Raw genomic sequence first — 26,668 nt, 5'->3', positions numbered from 1 at the left:
ATGTAATGTAATTCAACTGGAAAATAAAAAGAGACGATGTAAGTGGATCAAAAGATAAAATGCATCAGAAAATATGTTTTAAACTATAAAGTGTAGTATAGCTAAATGGTATTACAAGAAAATGGTGCATGAGTAGTAAGCTTATTTTGTGTTATTTTTATATAAATTTGGAGTAACCAAACTCTCAATTTCCTTTTGAATTAAACACGTATTGTCTCTTAGGATATTTTTTTCTGGATTTATAAAGACAAGACTTATACATTCGTCTGTTGATTTTAGACTTGTGAGGTTGTAGAGAAGCAAATAGCAATTTTTCTTCACATGGGTTAAAAAATAAAGCTTATAATCTCTTCTAATCTCACTTGTATTAATCTGTCCATTCTGCTGAGAATGTCCTCTATTCACAACTTCCATGACAAAAATAAAACACTTACAACTCCAGTGTGTTTCTTACAGGACTCAAAAGGAAGCGAACCTTCACCAGTTCGCCAACTGTCGTCACCAATCTCATCACTCAAGAGAAACTCATTCAGCTTTTGAACACTGCAAAAAGCAACAAACACAGAATAAGAGTTAACAATAAAACCACCACCACCAAAGTGCTACCTAAATAACGACTTTAACACACATTATTATGGTGAGTAGGATGCCTGTGAGAGTCATTTTTCAAGACCAGCTGGGAATTCAGCCAAGTCGACCAAACATCCTAAATTGCCGAGGACAGAGGGGTTTCCAGGACATGAGACTTTCAGTGCTAAAATCAGGAAAATATCACAAAAATCAGGACAACCTGTCACCCTAAATTCAACAGAACCCTCTTTGCATTTTTTTTGCAATTATATTCCTTGTCAAAAATAGTGAAGTTGTTTAGGAACTTGGAACAGGGTGGTTAAAAATAACAACAATGAGGAAAGTCCTCTTAGTATTCTAGTTTTAAAAACGATGGGGAGGTGATGTATAGAGAAGCTAAGTAACCTGCCTAAAACCACTTAGCATGTAATATGCAAGGATCTGGGATCCTTGGCCACTGTGTATCTTGCTTAAGCACTATGCATTATTCACATTTTCTGAACCTGGCAAGGAGAGGGGCCTCTAGAGTCTTGCTGCTCAAAAGTTTCAGCCAAGGACCACCAGCATCAGCATCAACTGGGAGCTTATTAAAAACCGAAAATCTCAGCCCTGCCTCCAAATACAAATCACATTATGCATTTGACCAATACCCAGAGGCACTTGATAAGCCCGTTACCATTTGAGAGGCCCTGCTCTAGAAGACTGGTTTGCAAACATTCTTTAATGTGACCTCCTTAGGCTGGGCACAGGACTCCTTGGCTCATCTACTCTACCCATTCTAATTTTCTCAAACCAGTGTCATAGGATCAGGAGCAAAAATAAATAAGTAAAACAAAGAGAACGATAATATGGTTTGTAAACATCATCCTAGAAATAAAATAACATACAAAAGGAAATTCAGTGAAGTTGCAAAGGAAAAGAAGTGCTCCTTTTGGCAAGCTAGGATGCAGCAAGTGGGAACACTTGCTTGGCACATGCAGCAGCAACTACAGGGGAGGTATTGCCTTTGATGGGAAACTAGAAAATGTGTGTATGAAATAAACTGTTCTTTTTAAAAAATTTTATTTGAACTTTAGTCAAGTTCCTCCAGACAAGTCTTCAGAACTTGTTTTTTGTGACACAATAACAAAATGAGAAAAAGGTAAATTTAATTTAGTCTGTTGCCCATGATCTTTAAGTGTTTTGGCTTTTCATGCCATAGAAACATGAAGGAAGATGAAAATCCATTGAGACCATCTATTAGCTGTCAAATTGCACTTGCAGAGAACTAAAAGAGGTAATTATTTAGGGAGAGCTTCAGTTTGTACACTTTCTTTGAGTCTTTGATAGCAAAGTCTGACCCCATAGACTTGAAAAACAGTTATAAATGCCTTATGAAACATTATTTTATTCCTCTTAAATGGCAGTTATTTCTTCTTCACTTTTACAGATTGTAATTGTCATTCTGTTCTTATGTTTTGAAAAGATTTGATTTTAAGAAGTGCAGCTCTGTCAATCAAAGGAATACCTTTAAACAATCTCACACTATGTCTCTGTACAAAAAAACAAAGTGGAGAAGCCAGTCTCATCTGCCTTTATAACTCCAAATCTAGCAACGCCTGGCACGTGTCGTTCAAGGAATGTTTGTTGAATAAATCAAAGAAGGAATAAACCAATGATTCTGACATTAAGTAAAGTTGGTTGGTTCAATTCTCCATTCCCGTTCCTACTATAGACTCAAATCACGGATCTTTCCAGTATAGACTCAAAGCTTTTATGGAATAAATGAGCCCCACTCTTCCTGAGCATTGGAAGCAATGATCCCTGACCTTGATTGGGAATGGGGACGACGTTCTCTTTTCATAACACCCCACTCTGAAACATCAATGACAAGGACCATCAATGGATGCCAATACTAACCCATCTGTGAACCTCTTACTTCCCTTCCCCTCCCATGTCCCCAGTCATTCTAGGCTGTCTGGCTGAGGATCTCCCGCACTGCTGTTTTGTCATTGTTGTTGTTTGTTCCATCTCTATCTCTCCCACTAGACTGTGAATTCGTTAGCAGCAAAGATTTTCATCTTCAGAATCTATCCCAATGCCTAAAATATGGCATGGTAATTCCTCAAGAAATGTCTGATGAAATAATAAATGGGTAATACAAAAAGCATTTTCTATTCATATGAAGTCCTTTCAGAAATCACAGAGGCAAAACAATTATGGAAAATGCACAAACCCTTACCAAGGGTGAAGTAATTTCCACCATGCTTCCAGGTTTATATTTTTAAAATGCAAATCTGTGCATGTAACAACCCACTTCTTAAAGTGACAAATGGCATCCAGTTGCCTTTCAGCATCTTTAGCATCGTCTAAAAGCTGCTCAAGAGTTTACTCTCCAGCTTCATGCCTTGATACTTCCCATATCAGAACCCTTCCTCCAATGACACTGAACTACTTTTAATCTCCTGAAGATACCAAGATTTCTCACCTACTTACCCACTTCTTCCCCTTGAATATACTGCTCCCGCTGTTAAAACATGTTTTACATTTTTTCTCCAACTTGCCAAGTCTTACCTATTTTTAAGGATTCTATGAAAGAGTCACCACCTCCTTTAAATCTTTGCTGACCAGATAGTTTCCCTTCTCTCTCAAAAACTTAAAGGATGGCCATTATGGGCCATAGCATTCTGTGTATAGCTTTATAACGCCATAACCCATCATACAGTAATTAGTTTCCCTTCCTGGTCTCTCTAACTAGGCTGTGGACTCCCTGCAGATTTCGGTCTTTTATCTTTGGAATTCTTAATGCCTAGCAAGGTACCTGTATCAATAAATGAATGCACATCCACAGAAGATGCTCTGAGGCATGGGGTAGAGGTGAGTAAAATGGTGGTAAGATGGTAAAATGGAGATTTGTAACATACCTAAAATATTTAGGCAACATGGTGGGTACTTTTTATGCATTATCTCACTTAATTTTCTCAACCACCATAAGCAGGTAATATTATCGTGTTCATTTGACAATTGAAGAAGCTGAGCTACAGAGACACTAAATCATGTTTGAGGTCAAACAGTGAGTATTTCCTGGCAGTGCCAGGATTTGAAAGCAGGTATATTTTATACCAATCAATTTGCTACTCTGCCTCTACCACCTTTCTAAATCAGTATTTTACTATTTTCTCATTTGTTTAGATCATTCACAAAAATATTTAAGGTCTTAGTCATACATTATTTTTTCACTTCTCCAATTAGACTTTGGGTGAGTAGACACAGCTTAAGTACCCTGGACAGGTGCTATATTAACTGGGAAAACTGACTTTGTTGCCAGCAGTCACATGGGGTTTTTTTTTTTTTTGTAGGAATTATAAAATTTTATAAACTGAAATACAGAGACCAGGCCAAAGTATATGCTTTATGATAAATATCAATAACAATTTATTTGACTGAAGGTGATACAGTGGACTAACCATGCATACATTCCTTTGGGAGGTACATGAGAGCAAAGACAAAAAGTTATTTCCCAACAAAGTGAAGGATTTGTTTTTCTCTTGGCAAATAGTCTCTTTGGACATAGGTATTGAATTGTGCATCAAATACAATGTACAGAAACCTAAACTCAAATTATTTGTAAAGGACATACATATTATTTTCAAAAGAGCAAAACACATATATTATTTCCTTACAAATAAAGCAAAGTGGAGAAGTGAGGCAAGCATTCTAAAAAAGAAATCACTCTTCTTCAAGCATTTTATTATTTTAGATAATAGTTACTTTTCATTATTCTGTTTTGTGAAAGTAGACAAGTACACATCATCATAAAATGTCCAGAAAAATCAAATGGTGTGGGGTGCTGGGGGGTGTGAGGAGACAATCTGAATCACACCTGCCTCATTCTTCCATTTCATGAGGTATATACAGGTCTCAGCCATTGAATGTCATGAAGACAACTTTGGCTAATAAGCCAAACCTTATTAAAAGAAAGCACAGAATTGTTTTGGAACCAAGAATTGAACATGGTATGGAATTTTCCTCTGGTAGAGAAGTTTACAAGTCTCTTACATGCATGTATAACACAAGTTTGACAGTGTGCTGTATCCCATTCTAACCGACCAAGTTTCTAAATGTATTTAAGAGTGCAGTAAGGGATTTAGAATTTCCACAGTTCCTGAAGAGGAGATTTCAAAATCAGCTGACCAAAGTCTCCGATTATAAACAGGCTGCTCAACTCACTGTGGGCCAACTGGCACTAAAGGCTGGTCACGGGTTCCCAGGCACAGAAGAAAATGCTCTAAGTCTAGTCAACACTGGGAGAGCATTTATTTGGGTTCCCAGAACTAGCACACAGTGGGAAAAAGGATTAATGCTCTCTGCTGACCAGTCATCTCTGTAGGACCTGCAATTCAACCACTGAAACTCATTTGAGAGAATCAGGCTTTTATAAGCAGATTCTGTTTGGCCTATGGCTTGGAAAATCTGGAACTGAGCCCTGAAGAAAGACTGGTCTTTATCAAACTGGCAAATGTCTGTTCCATGAGATGTGCAGAAGGGAGAGTGCTATGCAGAAATATACAGGGATATCCATCCTCCACTGTACTAGGATTTATTACCACAGAATTGTATACCATGGATTGGAGGGACACCCCTAGATTGTTTTCAGTTTTTTTTTTTAATCAAGTCAAAATCCTTTTAATGTTTGGTAACCTCCTGATTTCAGAGGTGTTATCTATTGCAAGTTATCAACTGCTTTCTAGCTCCACTTATAGTACAAAGTCAAATTCCAAATAAGAGTGTAACCATGAAAGGGACAGTTGTTGAGTGGAGAAAATGAAAATAAGGACCAAAATAGCAGACTCTGGCCATTTATCAATTTTATTGTTTGAAGTAGCTTCCCTTCCAGAGCACTGCCTAATTTGGAAGTGGTGCTACAAAAAGTAGTCAGTGATCTGGACAAGTGTTTCAGAAGGCAGAACAATAAGAAAATGAGGGCAGATGTGGCCAGAAGGCTTGAGCTCTAGACACTAACAGCTCTAGAACTGGTTGTTAATGAATGTCTCAGAAGTTAACATTGAAACTATGTTATACTATCATATTCTGTAAGAATTTGGCTTATAAGATGATTTATATGCATTTTAATTTCATTTGGCATTAAGTGATTGTTAAGCCAATGCAAACTATTGGCTTAAAACTGAAGATTCTGGTATTTTGAATAATAAATTCTAGTTTTCTCAGTAAGATATAGACACCAGCACAATTATCTCATTTTAAAAGTCTTACAAATGATGTTCTATGTTTCCGTCAATTGCAACATGATACTTCATATGTTTAAAGGCTCAATTTTCCAATTTTTCTTCAATATTGCAACATCTTGGCATTTCTTTCAAAAGCCAGATATAAATATGCTAATGACTGTTTACAAAGCATTCTGAGGTTTTATAGTTTATAAAGAGCATATATCTAAAAAGAAAAATTTCTTTTTAAGACTGCCTTATTTATGGGAGCATAAGACATATAGACTACGGTATAGGCAGTGTATCATCTAGTTTGGTAACACATTTTTATAAGTAAAAATGGTGGAAAAATGGTCTTATCATATCACATCTATTTTTAGAGCTGTGCATTATGAAAAATTATAAAGAGACAAAATCTGCACTCATTGGAAACACCATAGAAGCATATTTAAATGAGCAAAATACAAAATGGTTTTACAATTCTTAACATTTTCAGAGACTGTAAGCCTGGATTTTTTTCCAGATTAAACTAAAATTAAAATAGTAAATGTGATGATGTGAACATTCTCTGTCACTATTGTTGCCAATATAAACTGGCACAGCTTCAGTGGAAAACATTACGGCTGTATTCATTTTTAAAAATCTTAAAAATGTGTGCCCTCTTTGACCTACCACTACTTCAGTGGAAAGCAACATATTCATCAAGGACCTCAAAGATGTGCATATTATTAGAACTAGTATCCCCACTTCTAGAAATCCAACCTGAGAAAATCATCAGAGAAAAGTTTACAGATAAACAGAGATGCATGAACTTCAATGTTATTGATGTTAGGGAGAAAATAGAAACATTCTAAATGTTCAATAAAAAGATAATTGTTAAATAAATTAGAATATTTCCAACATAGAATACTACATAGTCAGTAAACATGGGGTATTATAAAACTTAAGTGAGGGGAGAATAATTTAAAAAAAGTGTAATCAGGAGACAAATCCTAGATAAATTTAAAATTTTTGTTTTGAAAAATTATTTTTACATGAAATAAATAAAAGACTGAAAAGTAGCATACCACAATTTTAACAATGGTTGTCTCCTGGCAGTGATTTTAATGTTCTTTTTTATATTTTTTCAAATACTCCTATTAGCACACATCATTTATATTATCAATAAGCAAAAAATGTCAGACACTTCAGTGCATACCTTATGATGGCTTTGACTGCAAATCTGACCACTGTGGAGAGCAGGAACAGTGGTGTGACCAGGATATGGAAGAGAGACAGTGAAGCAAAGGCCTCTGCAGGTTTCAGATTGTTTCCACTGGCATACGCGTGGGTCACAAATGTCTGTGCAAAGAAAGGAGTTCTTTAGAGAAAGCTGGAAAAAGTTTCTCACATGCGTACATTCAGTCTTAGAAGCCTAACATATTCTGCTATGCCAGTATGTCCATTGTAACTATGATAACAATGACTTCATCCCAAACTCCCTAATTAAAACAATGCTTGCTTTTGGTGAGTCCTGAAAGGCTTACCTGCAATTATAGTGGCAAATTTATGAGAAAGTTAGAAAAAAATTCTACTTACAGGTGAGGTAATTGACCCTGTCAAGTTACTAAGTAGGGGGAATAAAGGGATGGAGAACCCAGAGTTTTCAACAACCAGTCAAGCCCTTTCCAAGCAATACTAAATATTCCGGGAGAAAAAAGAATGTTCTGTTGTTTTGGGGTCCTCACTGTGGATCTTTACTAAAACTGTCAGCATTAATATCCAAAGAAGACTTATTTACATTTTTTTTTTGAGACATGGCATCACTTCATTGCCCAGGCTAGAGTGCAGTAGCGTGATCATGGCTCACTGTGGCCTCGACCTCCCCAGGCTCAGGTGATCCTCCCACTTCAGCCTCCCAGTTAGCTGGGACTACAGGCATGCGCCATCATGCCCAGCTAATTACATTTCTACAAATAATAGCAGTTGCTGAGTTTGTCATTTTAGTATGAAATATAATGCAATTATTTAAGATTTTCTGGTTATTGATCTAGCTCCATCTTGTTGTAAGAGTGTCTGGGAACCAGATCATTGACATTAGAACAGTTAATTCCCAACCACTGTGCATTTTGCAGTGTTTGCAAATGTACCAGCGTACATTTGGCAATGTTTTGATTGTCGTAACTGGGGTTGCTACTGGCACCTGGTAGCTAGAAGCCAGGGATGCTGCTAAACGTCCTAACACAGAGGGCAGCCCCTGGAACAAAATTTATTTGGATCAAAATGTCCATAGTGTCTTCACTGAGAAACACTGGATTAGAACTCTTGCAGTGGAGACTGCAATAGAGAGAAGTCACAGAGGTGAGGTAATATATATTACTACCCACACATTCTTGCTCATAAATCATTTATAAACACTGACTTGGTTTCATTTCCAAAAGCGAGAAAAAGTGTCTTACAGCAAGAACAGCCGCTATGGGAATTGCTGCATTCATGAAGACTGTGGAAAGAAATAAAGTGCATTAGTTTCATTGAACTGTGAAAACATTTTCAGTAACTTTAATCATCTATTATTGCTTTAACTTTCTTTGAAGACAGGAAGGACAAAGAGTATTAAATGTCATTTTGTCTGGAGTCCACAAACATTTCCCGTTTAATATCTACTTGTGTGCAGTTTTATGAGCTCCCATACATTAGTCTTAACCAGTATGTTTTTCTTTATTGAATTTTTTTCTTATGAAATGTTACAAACAAAAGAATTCATATAAAATCATCCTTTAATGATAAAGATTATTAGAATTTAACAAATGTGTATTCTAGAGAAGGGTTACAGTCTTTTGTTTAGTCCACTAAACTAATTTAAATATCAGGTTATTACACAGATTAAAAACAAGAATTTGACATCACTTCAAGTTCTCTTTCCAGCAGTGATATTAATATTCATTTATGGCCTTTTCAGTTAATAAAATAACTCCATATCCTGGACTCTCTGTGTATCTAAATATCTCTCCTGGAATATATTTAACTTTCATTGGATCAGCATGATATGCCTAGTTGAAATAAGAAAAACTCACATTTTAGCCTGAAATACTAGTGTTTGGAAATAACAGTAAAAATAAAAAGCCAAGTTGATGATTTATAGTCATACAGTCATAAACTATAGAATTTTAGGAACCAAGAAACCAAAGATGAAGTGAATTGTTGGTAACAGAGCTAGGCAACAGCAGAGTGAGAAGCTAGAATCTAATTTTCTTAGCAGTAGAGGACTCGGGTTTTAAAAATCATCCACTCTCAGGGATTATCCTTACCACTGTACATAGAACAGAATTAGACTGTGCTTTTGCAAGTCCAGATATGATTTAGTTGTCAAATATAGACTCTTGTACAGTACCGCGAATCCAAACACTGATCTGAGTTTTGTAATAACACAGATGAGGAGCCACATTTCTGCCTCAACCTTCTTTCTCTGACTATTGTCACCCTATTATATTTTAAGTTCCGGGATACATGTGCAGGATATGCAGGCTTGTTGCATAGATAAACATGTGCCGTGGTGGTTTGCTACACCTTTGAAGCCCAGATGCATTAGCTACTTTCCTTCCCACTGCCCTACTCATAGGGCCCAGTGTGTGTTGTTCTCTTCCCTGTGTCTGTGTGTTCTCATTATTCAACTCCCACTTATAAGTGAGAATATGTGGTGTTTGGTTTTCTGTTCCTGGGTTAGTTTCTGTTCCTGGGTTAGGATAATGGCTTCCAGCTCCATCCATGTTCCTGAAACGGACATCATCCTATTCCTTTTTAGGGCTGCATGGTATTCTGTGGTGTATATTCCTTTTTATGGCTGTATAGTATTCCAGTGGTATATACCAAATTTTCTTTATCCAGTCTATCACTGATGGACATTTGGTTTGATTCCATGTCTTTGCTATTGTGAATAGTGCTGCAATAAACATACACATGTATGTATAGAATGATTTACATTCCTTTGGGTATATACCCAGTAATGAGATTGCTGGGTCAAATGGTATTTCTGGTTCTAGGTCTTTGAGGAATCACCGCACTGGTCTTCCACAATGGTTGAACTAATTTACATTCCCATCAACAGTGTAAAAGCGTTCCTGTTTCTCCACAGCCTCACCAGCATCTGTGGTTTCTTGACTTTTTAATAATTGCCATTCTGACTGGCATGAGATGGTATCTCATTGTGGTTTTGATTTGTATTTCTCTAATGATGAGTGATGTTGAGTTTTATTTCATGTTTATTGGCCACACAAATGTCTTCCTTTGAGAAGTGCCTGTTCATATCCTTTGCCCACTTTTTAATAGGGTTTTTTTCTCATAAATTTGTTTAACTTCCTTGTAGATTCTGGATATTAGACGTTTGTCAGATGGACAGATTGCAAAAATTTCCTCCCATTGTGTAGTTTGTTCACTCTGATGATAGTTTCTTTTGCTGTATTTTCACCCTATATTCTAAGTGTATTATTTTCTTTTAACCTGCTTTATAGCAGATGAATATCAAGCACTTGACATAGTGTCTGAGATGGAGTGTGCACTCAATAAATGTTTGTATTATCCATTCTCTTCTTTAATCTTTACAATCCTACATGGTAGATATTATTACTAGCTCATGTTACAGATGAAGAAACTGAGGCTAGGAGGATATAAGTAATTTTCTCAAGGCCATTCTACTACAAAGTGTCAGAGCTAGGATTTATAGCCAGCTCTGTTCAACTCACCACCACCAAGATTGTACTGAACAAAATGATAAAACTTGAAGTGGTCAAACTGGAATTTTGCCTCATTGACTCAAGAATCCCAGCTGCCCATCAGGAACACAAGATAATGTATTTTCCCCCTCATGACTTCTTACTGCTCTCCCCTAGGATGACCTCCTCTACCCTCTCTCTTCTTGTATTTGACTCAAATACCAACACAACTCTCATCTCTAGAGACACACAAGCTGGATTCACATCTCACCTCAGTCCTTTAGTAGCTGGATGATTTGAAAGAAGTTCAGGTTACCTAAGTTCTTTATATGTCAATCTTTTAATTCTAAAGTGGAGTTAATAATAAAATCTAGGCTGGGCATGGTGGCTCATGCCTGTAATCCCACCACTTTGCGAGGCAGAGGCACTTGAGCCCAGCAATTAAAGGCTGCAGTGAGCTATGTTTGCACTGCTGCACTCTGGCCTGGGTGATAGAATGAGGCCCTGTCTCAAAAAATATATAAAAATAAATAAATAATAGAATCAAAACCACTGGGCTGTTGTAATAATTAAATGAGATGGTATATGAAAAACCACTTATGGCAATAATTGGCTAAGTATACTCTCAATATATCTTTGTTGTTGTTGTTATTCTTGGCTGCATCCATCCTTCTCATGAGAATTTCAGTCCCCTGAAGAGAAGGATGTTTTGAAGGGGTCACCAACTTAGAGTAGTACAATATAAGCAAGTGAATCTTGATCATCCTGTCTTCTAACATTTTGACACCATGTTAGTGGTGCACTGCTGTAAGATAAAACTCCTTCCAACTTTATGTCTAATGCGTCAAGCATTAGGGCTAGAATAAAGGGGCTATATAAGCCAAATATTTTCTCTAAATCTATTTCGCAAAAGAAATGGTTATAATCTTTAAACTCTAAAGGAGTTTATAATTCAAGAGGAAACAATACGTAAACTTCTAAAATTTTAATTTGTTAAAGGTCTTGGGAGCAACAAAGATGAGGAAAACTGACACATAAATCAAATCAAATATTAGTGGGAGTAGTTTTGCTAAGTTCGTGTAAAGTATACTAACATAAACCCTATTATTCATGAGAATACTCAGCCATACTTTGAGGGAAAAAAAAGCAATATTTTTGAAACAGTTTCTTTTAAAAGTTAGAGTTGAGGATGAAAGAAGTCTGTATTTTGAAATTTTTGAAAATATATTGGAAAAAAGGGTTTTATGTGAACGAAGTTTTGCTTCCTTCACCTAAAAACGATATTTTTTCTCCTCAGTTTTCAAAAATGGCTAAGTGTTCTTGACAATCTTCAAGAAAATATCATATCATAAGCTCCCAATGAGACAAGTTAAAAAACTGCAAATATTTTTAACCCTTTTCCCATTTAGAAAAAAATAAAGTGTATCTCACTGACAGTACTCATTTAGTTTTACAGACACACTCTTTGAGGCTGAAGCAAATCTGATTGATTTTTAATGTGAAAATAAAATGTAAAAACTGTTCTTGGAGTTATTTCTAAACAGAACTAACGAGAATCATTGCGATCATCTGAATCATCTATTTAGGAAAAAACCGAATTCATCAAATGAATCTTCGGCCAATGCTGTTTGAGAAAGACGTTAACATCACACGTAAGAATGCTATGATTTCAAGGGGGTTCCAAGATGGCCAAATAGGGACAGCTCCAGTCTACAGCTACTAGTGTGAGTGACGCAGAAGACGGGTGATTTCTGCACTTCCAACTGAAGTACCGGGTTCATGTCACTGGGGCTTGTCAGACAGTGGGTGCAGGACAGTGCGTGCAGCCCACCAAGTGTGAGCCAAAGCAGGGCGAGGCATCGCCTCACCCGGGAAGCACAAGGGGTCAGGGAATTCCTTTTCCTAGCCAAGGGAGGCTGTGACAGACGACACCTGGAAAATCGGGTCACTCCTACTCTAATACTGCGCTTTTCCAACGGTCTTAGCAAATGGCACACCAGGAGATCATATCCTGTGCCTGGCTCGGAGAGTCCCACACCCACGGAGCCTCACTCATTGCTAGCACAGCAGTCTGAGATCAAACTGCAAGGTGGCAGCAAGACTGGGGGAGGGGTGCCCGCCATTGCTGAGGCTTGAGTAGGTAAACAGAGCAGCCAGGAAGCTCAAACTGGGTGGAACCCACCGCAGCTCAAGCAGGCCCTGCCTGCCTCTGTAGACTCCACCTCTAGGGGCAGGGCACAGCCAAACAAAAGGCAGAAAAAATCTCTGCAGACTTCAATGTCCCTGTCTGACAGCTTTGAAGAGAGTAGTGGTTCTCCCAGCATGGAGTTTGAGATCTGAGAACGGAGAGACTACCTCCTCAAGTGGGTCCCTGACCCCCGAGTAGCCTAACTGGGAGGCACCCCCAGTAGGGGCAGACTGACACCTCACACGGCCAGGTACCCCTCTGAGACAAAGCTTCCAGAGGAACCATCAGGCAGCAACATTTGCTGTTCAGCAATATTCGCTGTTCTGCAGCCTCTGTTGCTGATACCCAGGCAAACAGGGTCTAGAGTGGATCTCCAGCAAACTCCAGCAGACCTGCAGCTGAGGGTCCTGACTGTTAGAAGGAAAACTAACAAACAGAAAGGACATCCACACCAAAACCCCATCTGTACGTTACCATCATCAAAGACCAAAGATAGATAAAACCACACAGACGGGGAAAAAACAGAGCAGAAAAACTGAAAATTCTAAAAATCAGAGCCCCTCTCCCCTCCAAAGGAACGCAGCTCCTCACCAGCAACGGAACAAAGCAGGACGGAGAATGACTTTGACAAGTTGATAGAAGAAGGCTTCAGACGATCAAACATCTCCAAGCTAAAGAAGGAAGTTCGAACCCATCACAAACAAGCTAAAAACCTTGAAAGAAGATTAGACGAATGTCTAACTAGAATAACCAGTGTGGAGAAGTCCTTAAATGACCTGATGGAGCTGAAAACCATGGCACGAGAACTACATGACGCATGCACAAGCTTCAGTAGCCGATTTGATCAACTGAAGGAAAGGGTATCAGTGATGGAAGATCAAATGAATGAAATGAAGCAAGAACTTTAGAGAAAAAACAGTAAAAAGAAATGAACCAGCCTCCAAGAAATACGGGATTATGTGAAAAGACCAAATCTACGTCTGATTGGTGTACCTGAAAGTGACAGGGAGTTGGAAAACACTGCAGGATATATCCAGGAGGACTTCTCCAACCTAGCAAGGCAGGCCAACATTCAAATTCAGGAAATACAGAGAATGCCACAAAGATACTCCTCGAGAAGAGCAACTCCAAGACACATAATTGTCAGATTCACCAAAGTTGAAATGAAGGAAAAAATGTTAAGGGCAGCCAGAGAGAAAGGTCGGGTTACCCACAAAGGGAAGCCCATCAGACTAACAGCGGATCTCTTGGCAGTAACTCTACAAGCCAGAAGAGAGTGGGGGCCAATATTCAACATTCTTAAAGTAAAGAATTTTCGACCCAGAATTTCTTATCCAGCCAAACTAAGCTTCATAAGTGAAGGAGAAATAAAATCCTTTACAGATAAGCAAATGCTGAGAGATTCTGTCACCACCAGACCTGCCCAAAAAGAGCTCCTGAAGGAAGCACTAAACATGGAAAGGAATAACTGGTACCAGCCACTGCAAAAACATGCCAAATTGTAAAGACCATAGATGCTAGGAAGAAAGTGCATCAACCAACGAGCAAAATAACCAGCTAACATCACAATGACAGGATCAAATTTACACATAACAATATTAACCTTAAATGTAAATGGGCTAAATGCTCCAATTAAAAGATACAGACTGGCAAATTGAATAAAGAGTCAAGACCCATCAGCGTGCTGTATTCAGGAAACCCATCGTACGTGCAGAGACACACATAGGCTCAAAATAAAGGGATGGAGGAAGATCTACCAAGCAAATGGAAAACAAAAAAAGGCAGGGGTTGCAATCCTAGTCTCTGATAAAACAGACTTTAAACCAACAAAGATAAAAAGAAACAAAGAATGCCATTATATAATGGTAAAGGGATCAACTCAACAGGAAGAGCTAACTATCCTAAATATATATGCACCCAACAGGAGCACCCAGATTCATAAAGCAAGTCCTTAGAGATCTACAAAGAGACTTAGACTCCCACACAGTAATAATGGGAGACTTTAACACCCCACTGTCAACATTAGACAGATCAACGAGACAGAAAGTTAACAAGGATATCCAGGAATTGAACTCAGCTCTGCACCAAGCAGAACAAATAGACATCTACAGAACCCTCCACCCCAGATCAACAGAATATACATTTTTCTGAGTCACACCAATTCCAAAATTGACCACATAGTTGGAAGTAAAGCACTCTTCAGCAAATGTAAAATAACGGAAATTATAACAAACTGTCTCTTAGACCACAGTGCAATCAAACTAGAATTCAGGATTAAGAAACTCACTCAAAACCGCTCAGCTACATGGAAACTGAACAACCTGATCCTGAATGACTACTGGGTAAATAACAAAATGAAGGTAGAAATAAAGATGTTCTTCGAAACCAATGAGAACAAAGACACAACATACCAGAATCTCTGGGACACATTTAAACCAGTGTGTAGAGGCAAATCTATAACACTAAATGTCCACAAGAGAAAGCAGGAAAGATCTAAAATTGACACCCTAACATCACAACTAAAAGAACTAGAGAAGCAAGAGCAAACACATTCAAAAGCTAGCAGAAGGCAAGAAATAACTAAGATCAGAGCAGAACTGAAGGAGACAGAGACACAAAAAACTCTTAAAAAAAACTCAATGAATCCAGGAGCTGATTTTTTGAAACGATCAACAAAATTGATAGACCGCTAGCAAGACTAATAAAGAAGAAGAGAAGAATCAAATAGACGCAACAAAAAATGATAAAGGGGATATCACCAATGATCCCACAGAAATACAAACTACCATCAGAGAATACTATAAACACCTCTACACAAATAAATTAGAAAATCTAGAAGAAATGGATAAATTCCTGGACACATACACCCTCCCAAGACTAAACCAGGAAGAAGTTGAATCTCTGAATAGACCAATAACAGGCTCTGAAATGAGGCAATAATTAATGGCCTACCAACCAAAGAAAGTCGAGGACCAGATGGATTCACAGCCGAATTCTACCAGAGGTACAAGGAGGAGCTGGTACCATCCGTCTGAAACTATTCCAATCAACAGAAAAAGAGGGAATCCTCCCTAATTCATTTTATGAGGCCAGCATCATCCTGATACCAAAGCCTGGCAGAGACACAACAGAAAAAGAGAATTTTAGACCAATATCCCTGATGAACATAGATGCAAAAATCCTCGATAAAATACTGGCAAACCGAATCCAGCAGCATATCAAAAATCTTATCCACCATGATCAAGTGGGCTTCATCCCTGGGATGCAAAGGCTGATTCAACATACACAAATCAATAAACGTAATCCAGCATATAAACAGAACCAAAGACAAAAAACACATGATTATCTCAACAGATGCAGAAAAGGCCTTTGACAAAATTCAACAGCCTTTCATGCTAAAAACTCTCAATAAATTGGTATTGATGGGACGTATCTCAAAATAATAAGAGCTATTTATGACAAACCCACAGCCAATATTATACTGAATGGGCAAAAACTGGAAGCATTCCCTTTGAAAACTGGCACAAGACAGGGATGCCGTCTCTCACCACTCCTGTTCAACATAGTGTTGGAAGTACTGGCCAGGGCAATCAGGCAGGAGAAAGAAATAAAGGGTATTCAACTAGGAAAAGAGGAAGTCAAATTGTCCCTGTTTGCAGATGACATGATTGTATATTTAGAAAACCCCAACGTCTCAGCCCCAAATCTCCTTCAGCTGATAAGCAACTTCAGCAAAGTCTCAGGATACAAAATCAATGTGCAAAAATACAAACATTCCTATACACCAATAGTAGACAAACAGAGAGCCAAATTATGAGTGAACTCCCATTCACAATTGCTACAAAGAGAATAAAATACCTAGAAATACAACCTACAAGGGATATGAAGGACCTCTTCAAGGAGAACTACAAACCACTGCTCAATGAAATAAAAAAGACACAAACAAATGGAAGAACATTTCATGCTTATGGATAGGAAGAATCAATATCATGAAAATGGCCATACTGCCCAAGGTAATTTATAGATTTAATGCCATCCCATCAAGGTACCAATGACTTTCTTCACAGAGTTGGAAAAAACTACTTTAAAGTCCTTAAGGAACCAAAAAAAGAGCCCACATTGCCAAGACAATCCTAAGCCAAAAGAACAAAGCTGGAGGCATCATGCTACCTGACTTCAAACTATACTACAAGGCTACAGTAACCAAAACAGCATGGTACTGGTACCAAAACAGAGATATAGACCAATGGAACAGAACAGAGCCCTCAGAAATAATACCACACATCTACAACTATCTGTTCTTTGACAAACCTGACAAAAACAAGAAATGGTGAAATGATTCTCTATTTAATAAATGGTGCTGGGAAAACTGGCTAGCTATATGTAGAAAGCTGAAACTGGATCCCTTCCTTACACCTTATACAAAAATTAATTCAAAATGGATTAAAGACTTAAATGTTAGACCTAAAACCATAAAAACCCTAGGAGAAAACCTAGGCAATACCATTCAGGACACTGGCATGGGCAAAGACTTCATGACTAAAACACCAAAAGCAATGGCAACAAAAGCCAAAATTGACAAATGGGATCTCATTAAACTAAAGAGCTTTTGTACAGCAAAAGAAACTACCATCAAAGTGAACAGGCAACCCACATAATGGGAGAAAATTTTTGAAATCTACTCATCTGACAAACTGCTAATATCCAGAATCTACAATGAACTCAAACAAATTTACAAGAAAAAAACAAACAACCCCATCAAAAAGTGGGCAAAGGATATGAACAGACACTTCTCAAAAGAAGACATTTATGCAGTCAACAGACACATGAAAAAAATGCTTATCATCACTGGCCATCAGAGAAATGCAAATCAAAACCACAATGAGATACCACTCATACCAGTTAGAATGGCCATCATTAACAAGTCAGGAAACAGGTGCTGGAGGGGATGTGGAGAAATAGGAACACTTTTACACTGTTGGTGGGACTGTAAACTAGTTCAACCATTGTGGAAGACAGTGTGGCGATTCCTCAAGGATCTAGAACTAGAAATACCATTTGACCCAGCCATTCGTTACTGGGTATATACTCAAAGGATTGTAAATCATGCTGCTATAAAGACACATGCACACATATGTTTATGGCGGCACTATTCACAATAGCAAAGACTTGGAACCAACCCAAATGTCCAACAAGGATAGACTGCATTAAGAAAATGTGGCACATATACACCATGAAATACTAAGCAGCCATAAAAAATAATGAGTTCATGTCCTTTGTAGGGACATGGATGAAGCTGGAAACCATCATTCTCGGCAAACTATCGCAGGGACAAAAAGCCAAACACCGCATGTTCTCACTCATAGGTGGGAATTGAACAATGAAAACACTTGGACCCTTCACATCACACACCGGGGCCTGTCCTGGGGTGGGGGTGAGGGGAGGGATAGCATTAGGAGATATACCTAATGTAAATGACGAGTTAATGGGTGCAGCACACCAACATGGCACACGTATACATATGTAACAAACCTGCACGTTGTGCACATGTACTCTAGAACTTAAAGTATAGTAAAAAAAAAAAAAGAATGCTATGATTTCTAGGATTTGACATTTTTAGCGATTGAGAGTTACTATATTTTGTAAATGGAAACACAACTACTAAAAACAGAATGCTACAAATAGAATGACGTCTTTCATTTCCAAAGTCGATATCCTAGAGTGATGCAAAACAATAATAAAAGCAAGATATTTTGTGGCAAAGTTTTCTCGGGGTAAAAGCTGCAGCCACAAGCGCCACCCACAAGTATTCTGAGACAAATGGAAAAAGAGTTAAAGGATCTTTGGGGATAAGAAGATCAATCGTAATGTAGCCAAATCAATTTCAGTAAACAAATTGTTACTGAAAACCAACTATTTATCCTAACTGAACTGATATGAGGGTTTTAATTAGTTACTATTATCACCATCTTCATTTTACTGATGAAGAAAACCAACGATTTCAGTTTGTAGAGTAACATGGCCAAGGGCACACTAGTTGTGAGGAATCAAATTCAGGTCTACTTGACTCTAAACCTGTGCTTACTTTGGTCTTTAATTTAAATGTAAATAGCCTCATGTGGCTGGTGGCTATTGGACAGCACGTGTTTAGAAAATAAATAGGTGTCCTTGAAGAACTAGAATGTTTCATTGATCATAATCTAAACTGAATAGACTGTTGGTTATTCTGGTTGCCCTTAAAGTGGCCTGTTCTTAGAGCAACAGCAACTTACTGGAGAGTGATGTATAAAGTGCAAAGGTTTTGAGACTAGATAGTTCTTTCATTCTTGTTTCCTCCACACTTTTGCAGAAAATGTGTTCCCAGGCATACAGTTTTAGAAGTTTGATGCCTTTCAATATTTCATTTGTTTTCTTCAGTCTCTCAGTGGAATAATCCTATAAAACAAAGGAAGAAAAATAATACCAGCTGCATCCAAGTGAATCAGAAAGGCAGAACCATGTAATGGACAGGGATTGAGGAGACCTTATTTCTGACTGGCCCTGCCACTCACTAATTAGGTTGTGAAATTCCCAGGAGAAGCAGTTAAACCCTTTGTGCTTCACGAAATAAAGAGTTTAATGAGATGGCCTCAACATTTCTTTCCACCTAAAAGCATGTATGTCTCTGTTGCTTTGGTTTACATAAAAGCTAAAAACAATTTTCTAAAGTTTCACATGATTTCCTTGAATTATGTCTGCAGATAATATAGACATAAATTTAAATAACTAATAAGGAGACTTATAATGACTCCTAACATCTAACTTAATTTCTTCTGCAGTCAGCTCTATTACTCATACTTAAAAGAAGAAAAATAATAAATTTAAGAAAAGTTAGTGGGCTTCTTATTTGAAAATATGAGGGTACAGTGTTATGTGCATTCATATTGCATCTTCATAATACAGTTATTGAAACTAAGCCTATTATCTTAGCTATCAAGAGATTTCCACATACCTCTTTGTAAGTTCTTGGTTAAGGCCTAAGTTAGATTTACTAAAAACTTGGAATAATCATAGAGAGATTTGTAGCAGATACAAAAGCTTCATTTTAGCCAGCTGTTTCAGCTTCCGTCATCACCACATGTTATACTAGAATTACTGACAAGGTAATATATGACTAATTAACTATCAAAAGGGGCAGTAGAGTGGTCAAAAGACAGATATGAGAAAGCAAAAGTAGCAAACAGCCTGGTTTTTGTTCAACGTTTTGTCTTTACAGAGTGTTAAATGCCTATCAAATAATTGCTCAATGGGTGAATGAATATGGTATGAATAGCTAAATGAAAGACAGATGTTTGGGAATCATCATATCTCTCCTAAGCTCCCCTTCCACACCTTTCTGTATTTGTGTGCTAGAGTAAAAAGGATAGATGGCTCAGACAGAAATGAGTAACCTACCGAAAGCAGCAGAAAAACAAGTGATAAAAACCGCTTGCATGACATGCAACTCGCTTGTCATAGTAGAAACACGAACTTCAGAAACAATCCCGTCAGTGGCAGCATCTTCACATTTTATGCCTGATTTACAGACAGCCTTGCTCATATTTAATCAAACTTTATTAGTAAACATGCTGTCAACAATTTTAGTATTTGCAAATAGTTCTCTAAAAGCAGCAAATTTGTGCTCAAATAAAATGATTTCATGGCAAATTGAAGCCAGAAAAGGTCAATAATTGGGCTTTTTCTTGCTTGCCAAGTTGACCAGAAATAGATTCAGCAAGAGCAGCTGCCACTGAAACATGTCAGTGTGACTCCATAGATCCTCACACGGTTTGAGTCTACCCTAGGGAAATATAATTTCAGAAGCAGCAAACTTGACCCTTCACATGTACCTTGATCCATTTCTTGCGTGTCAATAACTGACATTTAATAGCCTCAAAGTATGCTTACCATACATAAACTGTCTCATTATATGTATGCATTTTTTTAGTTTGTTTTTGTTTGGTATAAATTAATTTACTTAATTAAATATTTGTTAAGTATAAACCTTATGAACTACAGTGGAGCTACACTCACTGAAATGTAGTTTCAGTTCTAAAAAGATGTAATAATCATTTTAGAATTAAAATTTATTCTACTTTTAAATAAATTATGAATATTAAGAAAAAAAAGAGGATTCTTTAGACAAGTGATCTAAGAAGACTGAAAGCCTTATCACCTCATGGTACTTTAAAACATCAGGAACTGTGATTCTAGTATTTTGAGTCTAAGATCATCAAGTTTTAAATTTCCAATCCACTTTAAAAAATTGTTTTCACAACACGGAAAATACACATTTGCTGCCGAAGAACTGAAGTGAAATATAATTGTTTCCAAATTATCTTGAGTGGTATGTATTAATTTCCTATATTATAAAATTAAAACAGCATTTCTCATTTTTGTAATTAAGTTTGCAAAAGATGTTACTTACAAGTGTACTTTTCTGAGCCTCCGCCAACTTTGTAGCAATAAAGTACTGAATTGGCGCAAGGAGCACAATGACAGCTGCACCAACCAATGCACTTGATCCAAGTAAATTATAGAGCAGAATCACGCCCATTATGATCTAGAGAGAAAAACACATGGAAAAGGGAAAATGAATGGGGGTGTGGGAGCCATTGCATGAAAGGAAATAATTTTTAGTGCAAATGTAGTATTTCTTAATTATTATATTGTTTATTTGGAAGTCAACTGTATTAGGGTTCTCTAGGGGGACGGAATTAACCATCAAGTCAACCCAACTGTGACAGTTGGGTTTTACTCTGATTTATTTGGAGAAGGCTAAGTGCTAGGAATGTATTTTTAGTATGATAATCTGTACAACTGATGTCAAACCAATTTATTGCATGAAGTCGCAAAGTGGTCCCATGATGCTTCCAACCTTTTAAGTAGTCTTCAGATTTTTAAAAGGGCATAAATTTTTTCTTGAAAATGCTGTCACCCACCATAAATTTGACATTCTATATTCTCTTGGAATTGTACTAGCTTTTCATGGCTGAGAGGATGAAAAGTAGAGGGCAGCATCATGTGAGTAGAGGATGGTTGTCTGTGGACTAAAGGAATGAGCTGAGCTCCTCACTTCTTATGACTCCAGACGTCACTAACAGACAAGAAGGCTGACAGTAACTAAAACTGTTAAAAAGCTAAAGTTGGTGCCCTATCTTAATATACTTCTCTTTCCCCAAACCAAGGGCAAAACCATTCAGACCTATCCTCTCTGGTTTGTCACTGTCTTCTTTTTCCTTTAAAACTCAGAATTTACCCCTGCTATCCTATTCTCTCTCTCTCTCTGATTTATCATGGCTCAAAACATCAATTAATGAACTGTATCCATGCAGTTCAAGTATATAATTTATACCTATATGCCAATGATAATAGCTTAATAGCAGCTTCCTGGGGCCAATGACACGTTTACTGCCTAGCTAATTAGGTAGTTTGAGATATCCAATAAAAACAAAAAATTCCTTAAGGTCACCCATGATGCAGTCATTCAGAGATTTTTGGTGCACTTGAAATTATACCACCTAGGCAGCTACCTAATTCACCTTTATATAAGTACATTTTGATAAAATGAGACAAAGTACATCTCAAATCCTACTTTGTGCCAAGCACTGTGCATAATATATACTTTTATTTGCCTTGGTTTTCTATTAAAAAATGAAAAGGCAAACAATAAGTTAAAAACTAGCATCTTCTTTATTACTTCAAGCACTTTTTTTTATTTTTTATTTTTTATTTATTATACTTTAGGTTTTAGGGTACATGTGCACAATGTGCAGGTTTGTTACATATGTATCCATGTGCCATGTTGATTTCCTGCACCCATTAACTCGTCATTTACCATTAGGTATATCTCCTAATGCTGTCCCTCCCCCCTCCCCCCACCCCACAACAGTCCCCGGAATGTGATGTTCCCCTTCCTGTGTCCATGAGTTCTCATTGTTCAATTCCCACCTATGAGTAAGAACATGCGGTGTTTGGTTTTTTGTATGCACTTTAATAAATGTGGAACACAGGGACTTAGAAGATAGATTTTTTCAAATAAGATCTAGCACTTAAGCTTCATCTACAGAATGCAAAACTTGAGATAATTAAAAATGTCCAGTTTATACAGAGGAAAAAACTGAGTATATTTCTTTTGCCATTTTTACCCAGTTAGGGGAAGAAGAAAACATGTGTCTTTACTAAAATGTTATTTTACATAGGAAATAGCTAAATAGCACTCCAGTTTGTCACTGTTCCTACCATTTTATGCAGTTTGACATTTTGCAATATACTAACTATTGAAACTATGGGATTGATTAAAGCAATTGCTCTCGTTTAGAAATGCTATAAGAGAGCTTGCCAAAATAAAAGGGGTCAAACCATGGCTCTGTGACTTACATGAATCGAGGCAATAATACTAACAACTAACAGTTACTGGATGCCCAGGAAATGCTGGGCACTACGCTAGATGTTATAGACATATTAACCTATTTAACCTTGACAATTTCCACAACTTTACGAGAAAGATACTATTATTATTCTGATTTACAGTTAAGAAAACTAGGGCTTTGAGGAGTTAAGCACTTGTGTAAATGAGGGGTAGGGCAGATATTTGAACCCAAGCAGTATAATTTCAAACTTCTCTTTCTTAACCTATGCTATAATATTTCTGATTCTCAGCTTCCTTTTCTATAAAAGAGTATAATATTTGCACATTCAAAAACTATACACCTTTTACGGAGCTAAATACATTACTGCTCTTTTTGTTTTATTTCCTCCGCAAACAAAAATCTTACTTATATTGATCTACCTACCTGAACAGGCATAGCCCATAGATTGGGACACAGGAACAAAAACCACATGAGTTGATTAGTTTCAATGGCAACTAAGTTGTTGATCTGCCCCAGAGTCATCTCCCCCATGGATAAGTTAGACGTAGAGAGCCTAAGGATTTTATTATAAATCATGGCCTACCAAAAAAGAAAAAAAGAGTACATAAGGCTCTAAACTTAAAATTGACACTATGATTATTTTCATTGACAATAAATAACAAACATTTAATTTTTTTTTGAGAAAAAAGGAAAGAAAAATTCTATAAGGTCATCTTCTTAAATCAACCACTACAGTTATTTCTGTTTCAGTATAGTTATTTTCAGTCCTCAACAAAATACAGACTTCTTTTTTCTAGTGATATAATAAAAACATGCATTAAACTTTAAGCATAAGCTCTAGAACAAAGAGATAAATAAATGTAAGATTTCAAAATATTTTTCTTAACATTATTTTAAAGTTATTTTTAATTCAGTAGGTTTATTAATTAGCTCTGTTTCTTTCATTAAGTAGATTATAGAAACGTTGTTGTTGTAATACCAAAATGAAAATGGAATGAAAAAACAAAACTGAAGCTACTACTATTCTTATCACTGAATGGTATATAGCATTCTTAGGAAACAAATATTATTCACAGCCTTTACATACCAGCAGAGCTCCACGGAGGTTAATGCCAGTCTCTATGGTTACATAGTAGGAAGCCTGCAAAAATGTCCTTTGCAGAATAAGAGCCAAGAAGAGAAGAACTGCTAGAACGTAAGCGTTTTCAAGAAATTCCTTTGATGAGAGGGTTTCCGAAATCTTGTCCCAAAAGAAAAAAAGTGACATATTAAAACTCGTCTTTTTACATGCACACGTATGTTTATTGCGGCACTATTCACAATAGCAAAGAGTTGGAACCAACCCAAATGTCCAACAACGATAGACTGGATTAAGAAAATGTGGCACATATACACCATGGAATACTATGCAGCCATAAAAAATGATGAGTTCATGTCTTTTGTAGGGACATGGATGAAACTGGAAAACATCATTCTCAGTAAACTATCACAAGGACAAAAAACCAAACACCACATGTTCTCACTCATAGGTGGGAATTGAACAATGAGAACTCATGGACACAGGAAGGGGAACACCACACTCTGGGGACTGTTGTGGGGTTGGGGGAGGGGGGAGGGACAGCATTAGGAGATATACCTAATGCTAAATGACGAGTTAATGGGTGCAGGAAATCAACATGGCACATGGATACATATGTAACAAACCTGCACATTGTGCACATGTACCCTAAAACCTAAAGTATAATAATAAAAAAAAAACAAAAAAAAAACTCTTTTTATAGACTAGGTGTACAGTTTGCATTTATTAAAAGATACATAATATTTAAATATAAAAATTCAATGTATTTATTATACAGCAGTGAAATACAATACAAACCAGGTAAATCCATAAAATCCCTAACTGATTAATGAGTGATGGAAATGCCTAATTGAAGAAAAAAGGTAAAATTTATTTTTAAAAAATTAGAATGCATTTCCAGCAAAGGTATATCCAACCTTAGTAAAATGGTAAGCAGTAAATAAAAAGACAGGTTAGTTTACACTCTAATTTGGAAGTAGTAGCTATAAAATTGATAGTTGGCCAGCAAGACCAATGGAAGAAATACACAATTTTGGTAGCCTTATTAGTTTAAAATAATTCTACTCAGTTGCCTTTTTCTGATTTTCAGATATCTTAATCTATATTAATAAGATAAATAATAAATTATAAAATAGGTAATTTGGCTGTATCACCCATGCAACACTACCAGTAACAAAACATGACTTACAAAATTTTGTTTTAGTAGGAATACAACTGGTTTCAGCATAAGGATATCCAAAATTGATTTTTGTTTGTAGCAATAGCATATGGTAACTTGATTGTTAGAAAAGAAGGAAAGATAACATTTGACTAAGTACATTACATCGGTTTGGTCACTCTTTATTTTCTATGATTTAGACCTAGCAGAATTCTACTTCTGGTCCCTTCCTCTTTTTTTGTAGGAATATATACAAATGTGCAAGTCCTATTCCTTCTTAGCAAAACATGTGGCTAATATATGCAAGGGAGAAGGATAATGGATAAACTCTGTGGAATTTAGATATCCGTATGTAATTAGGCTAGTAGGGACAAAACATCACCCAAGTGTATTCAGTGGTAAAAATATCTGGTTCATTTCCATTATAATTGAACACTAATGTGTGCAAGGATCTGGGCTAACTATTGTGAACACAAATATGAATGGCTCACCGTAATTGTTTCATAAGCTTACAACCTAGGAAGATAAACATATCTCTAAGTAATAGGCTTCAGTAAGTGCCAACATAATGTAAAGAGTGTGTTAAAGGACTATCAAGGAGAGTCAAATTCCAACTAGGACAATCAGAAAAAGCTCCACCAAAGAGGCAACATTTAATGTCAGTTCTCATATTGCATAACATTTTAATAGGTGATGGAAAGAGGACAGGAAATGAGATTGAGAGAATAGAAAAGGAAAGTGGATTCATCTGGCGATAGTTTCTATATGTGGAACTATGAAAATCAATACTTGGAAAGAAAGTAGGAAGTTCACAATGCAGTCTTTATTAAAAATCGAAAATAAAAATTATATATTTATGATAGTAAACACGCAGTATTTTAACTATATACCCCAATCTAGTAACATAATGTCTAATAAAATATCATAATGTGACTTGCCCTGATCATTGTGAAACAGGGTGGTGGTTTTTATTATATAAGAAAAGAGAAATGTACAATATTAAAAATCACATTGCTAGTATTATTGGTCACAGGCCTCTAAAGAAGTGACTCAGCCACCCGTCATGTATAAAAATTCTTTAAAGAATTCCTATAAAGATTAAATAAAACAATCAATGTGCAATTTCTACACAAGGTTTCTGGCATACCGTAAATGCTTATTAAATGTTTATAGGCTCTGAATCTGAGAAATAATTTTGGTGGCCAGATTCATTCAATGAATAAATACATAAACACGTGATTTTTTTCTAAAAGGAAAATTACTGTTTTCTTTCTTTTAGAAAGCATTCAATTCTCTGAAAAAAAAAAAAAGCCTATTTGAACAACTCATAAAATTGCATTAATAAAAAGTGACAATTACAATGAAATCCGTCAATAATATGTTTCCA

General features: G+C 36.7%; 1 protein-coding gene across 1 annotated transcript in view; it reads right to left on the bottom strand.

Moving 5' to 3' along the window:
• Window positions 1–26,668, bottom strand: part of ABCC9 (ATP binding cassette subfamily C member 9) — a 229,140-nt gene that overhangs the window by 92,607 nt on the left and 109,865 nt on the right. The window contains exons 15-21 of the mRNA XM_063639618.1: window positions 24,132–24,284; window positions 23,468–23,623; window positions 21,100–21,234; window positions 18,926–19,088; window positions 8,216–8,256; window positions 6,976–7,118; window positions 435–543 (exon numbers count right to left, since the gene is read on the bottom strand). Of these exons, the coding sequence (XP_063495688.1) occupies window positions 435–543; window positions 6,976–7,118; window positions 8,216–8,256; window positions 18,926–19,088; window positions 21,100–21,234; window positions 23,468–23,623; window positions 24,132–24,284 (900 nt within the window). The remainder of the gene's footprint in view (window positions 1–434; window positions 544–6,975; window positions 7,119–8,215; window positions 8,257–18,925; window positions 19,089–21,099; window positions 21,235–23,467; window positions 23,624–24,131; window positions 24,285–26,668) is intronic.

This window comes from Symphalangus syndactylus, chromosome 5 (assembly GCF_028878055.3).
Source record: "Symphalangus syndactylus isolate Jambi chromosome 5, NHGRI_mSymSyn1-v2.1_pri, whole genome shotgun sequence".
Lineage (NCBI taxonomy): Eukaryota > Metazoa > Chordata > Mammalia > Primates > Hylobatidae > Symphalangus > Symphalangus syndactylus.
This window is presented reverse-complemented; position numbering and strand designations above follow the sequence as displayed.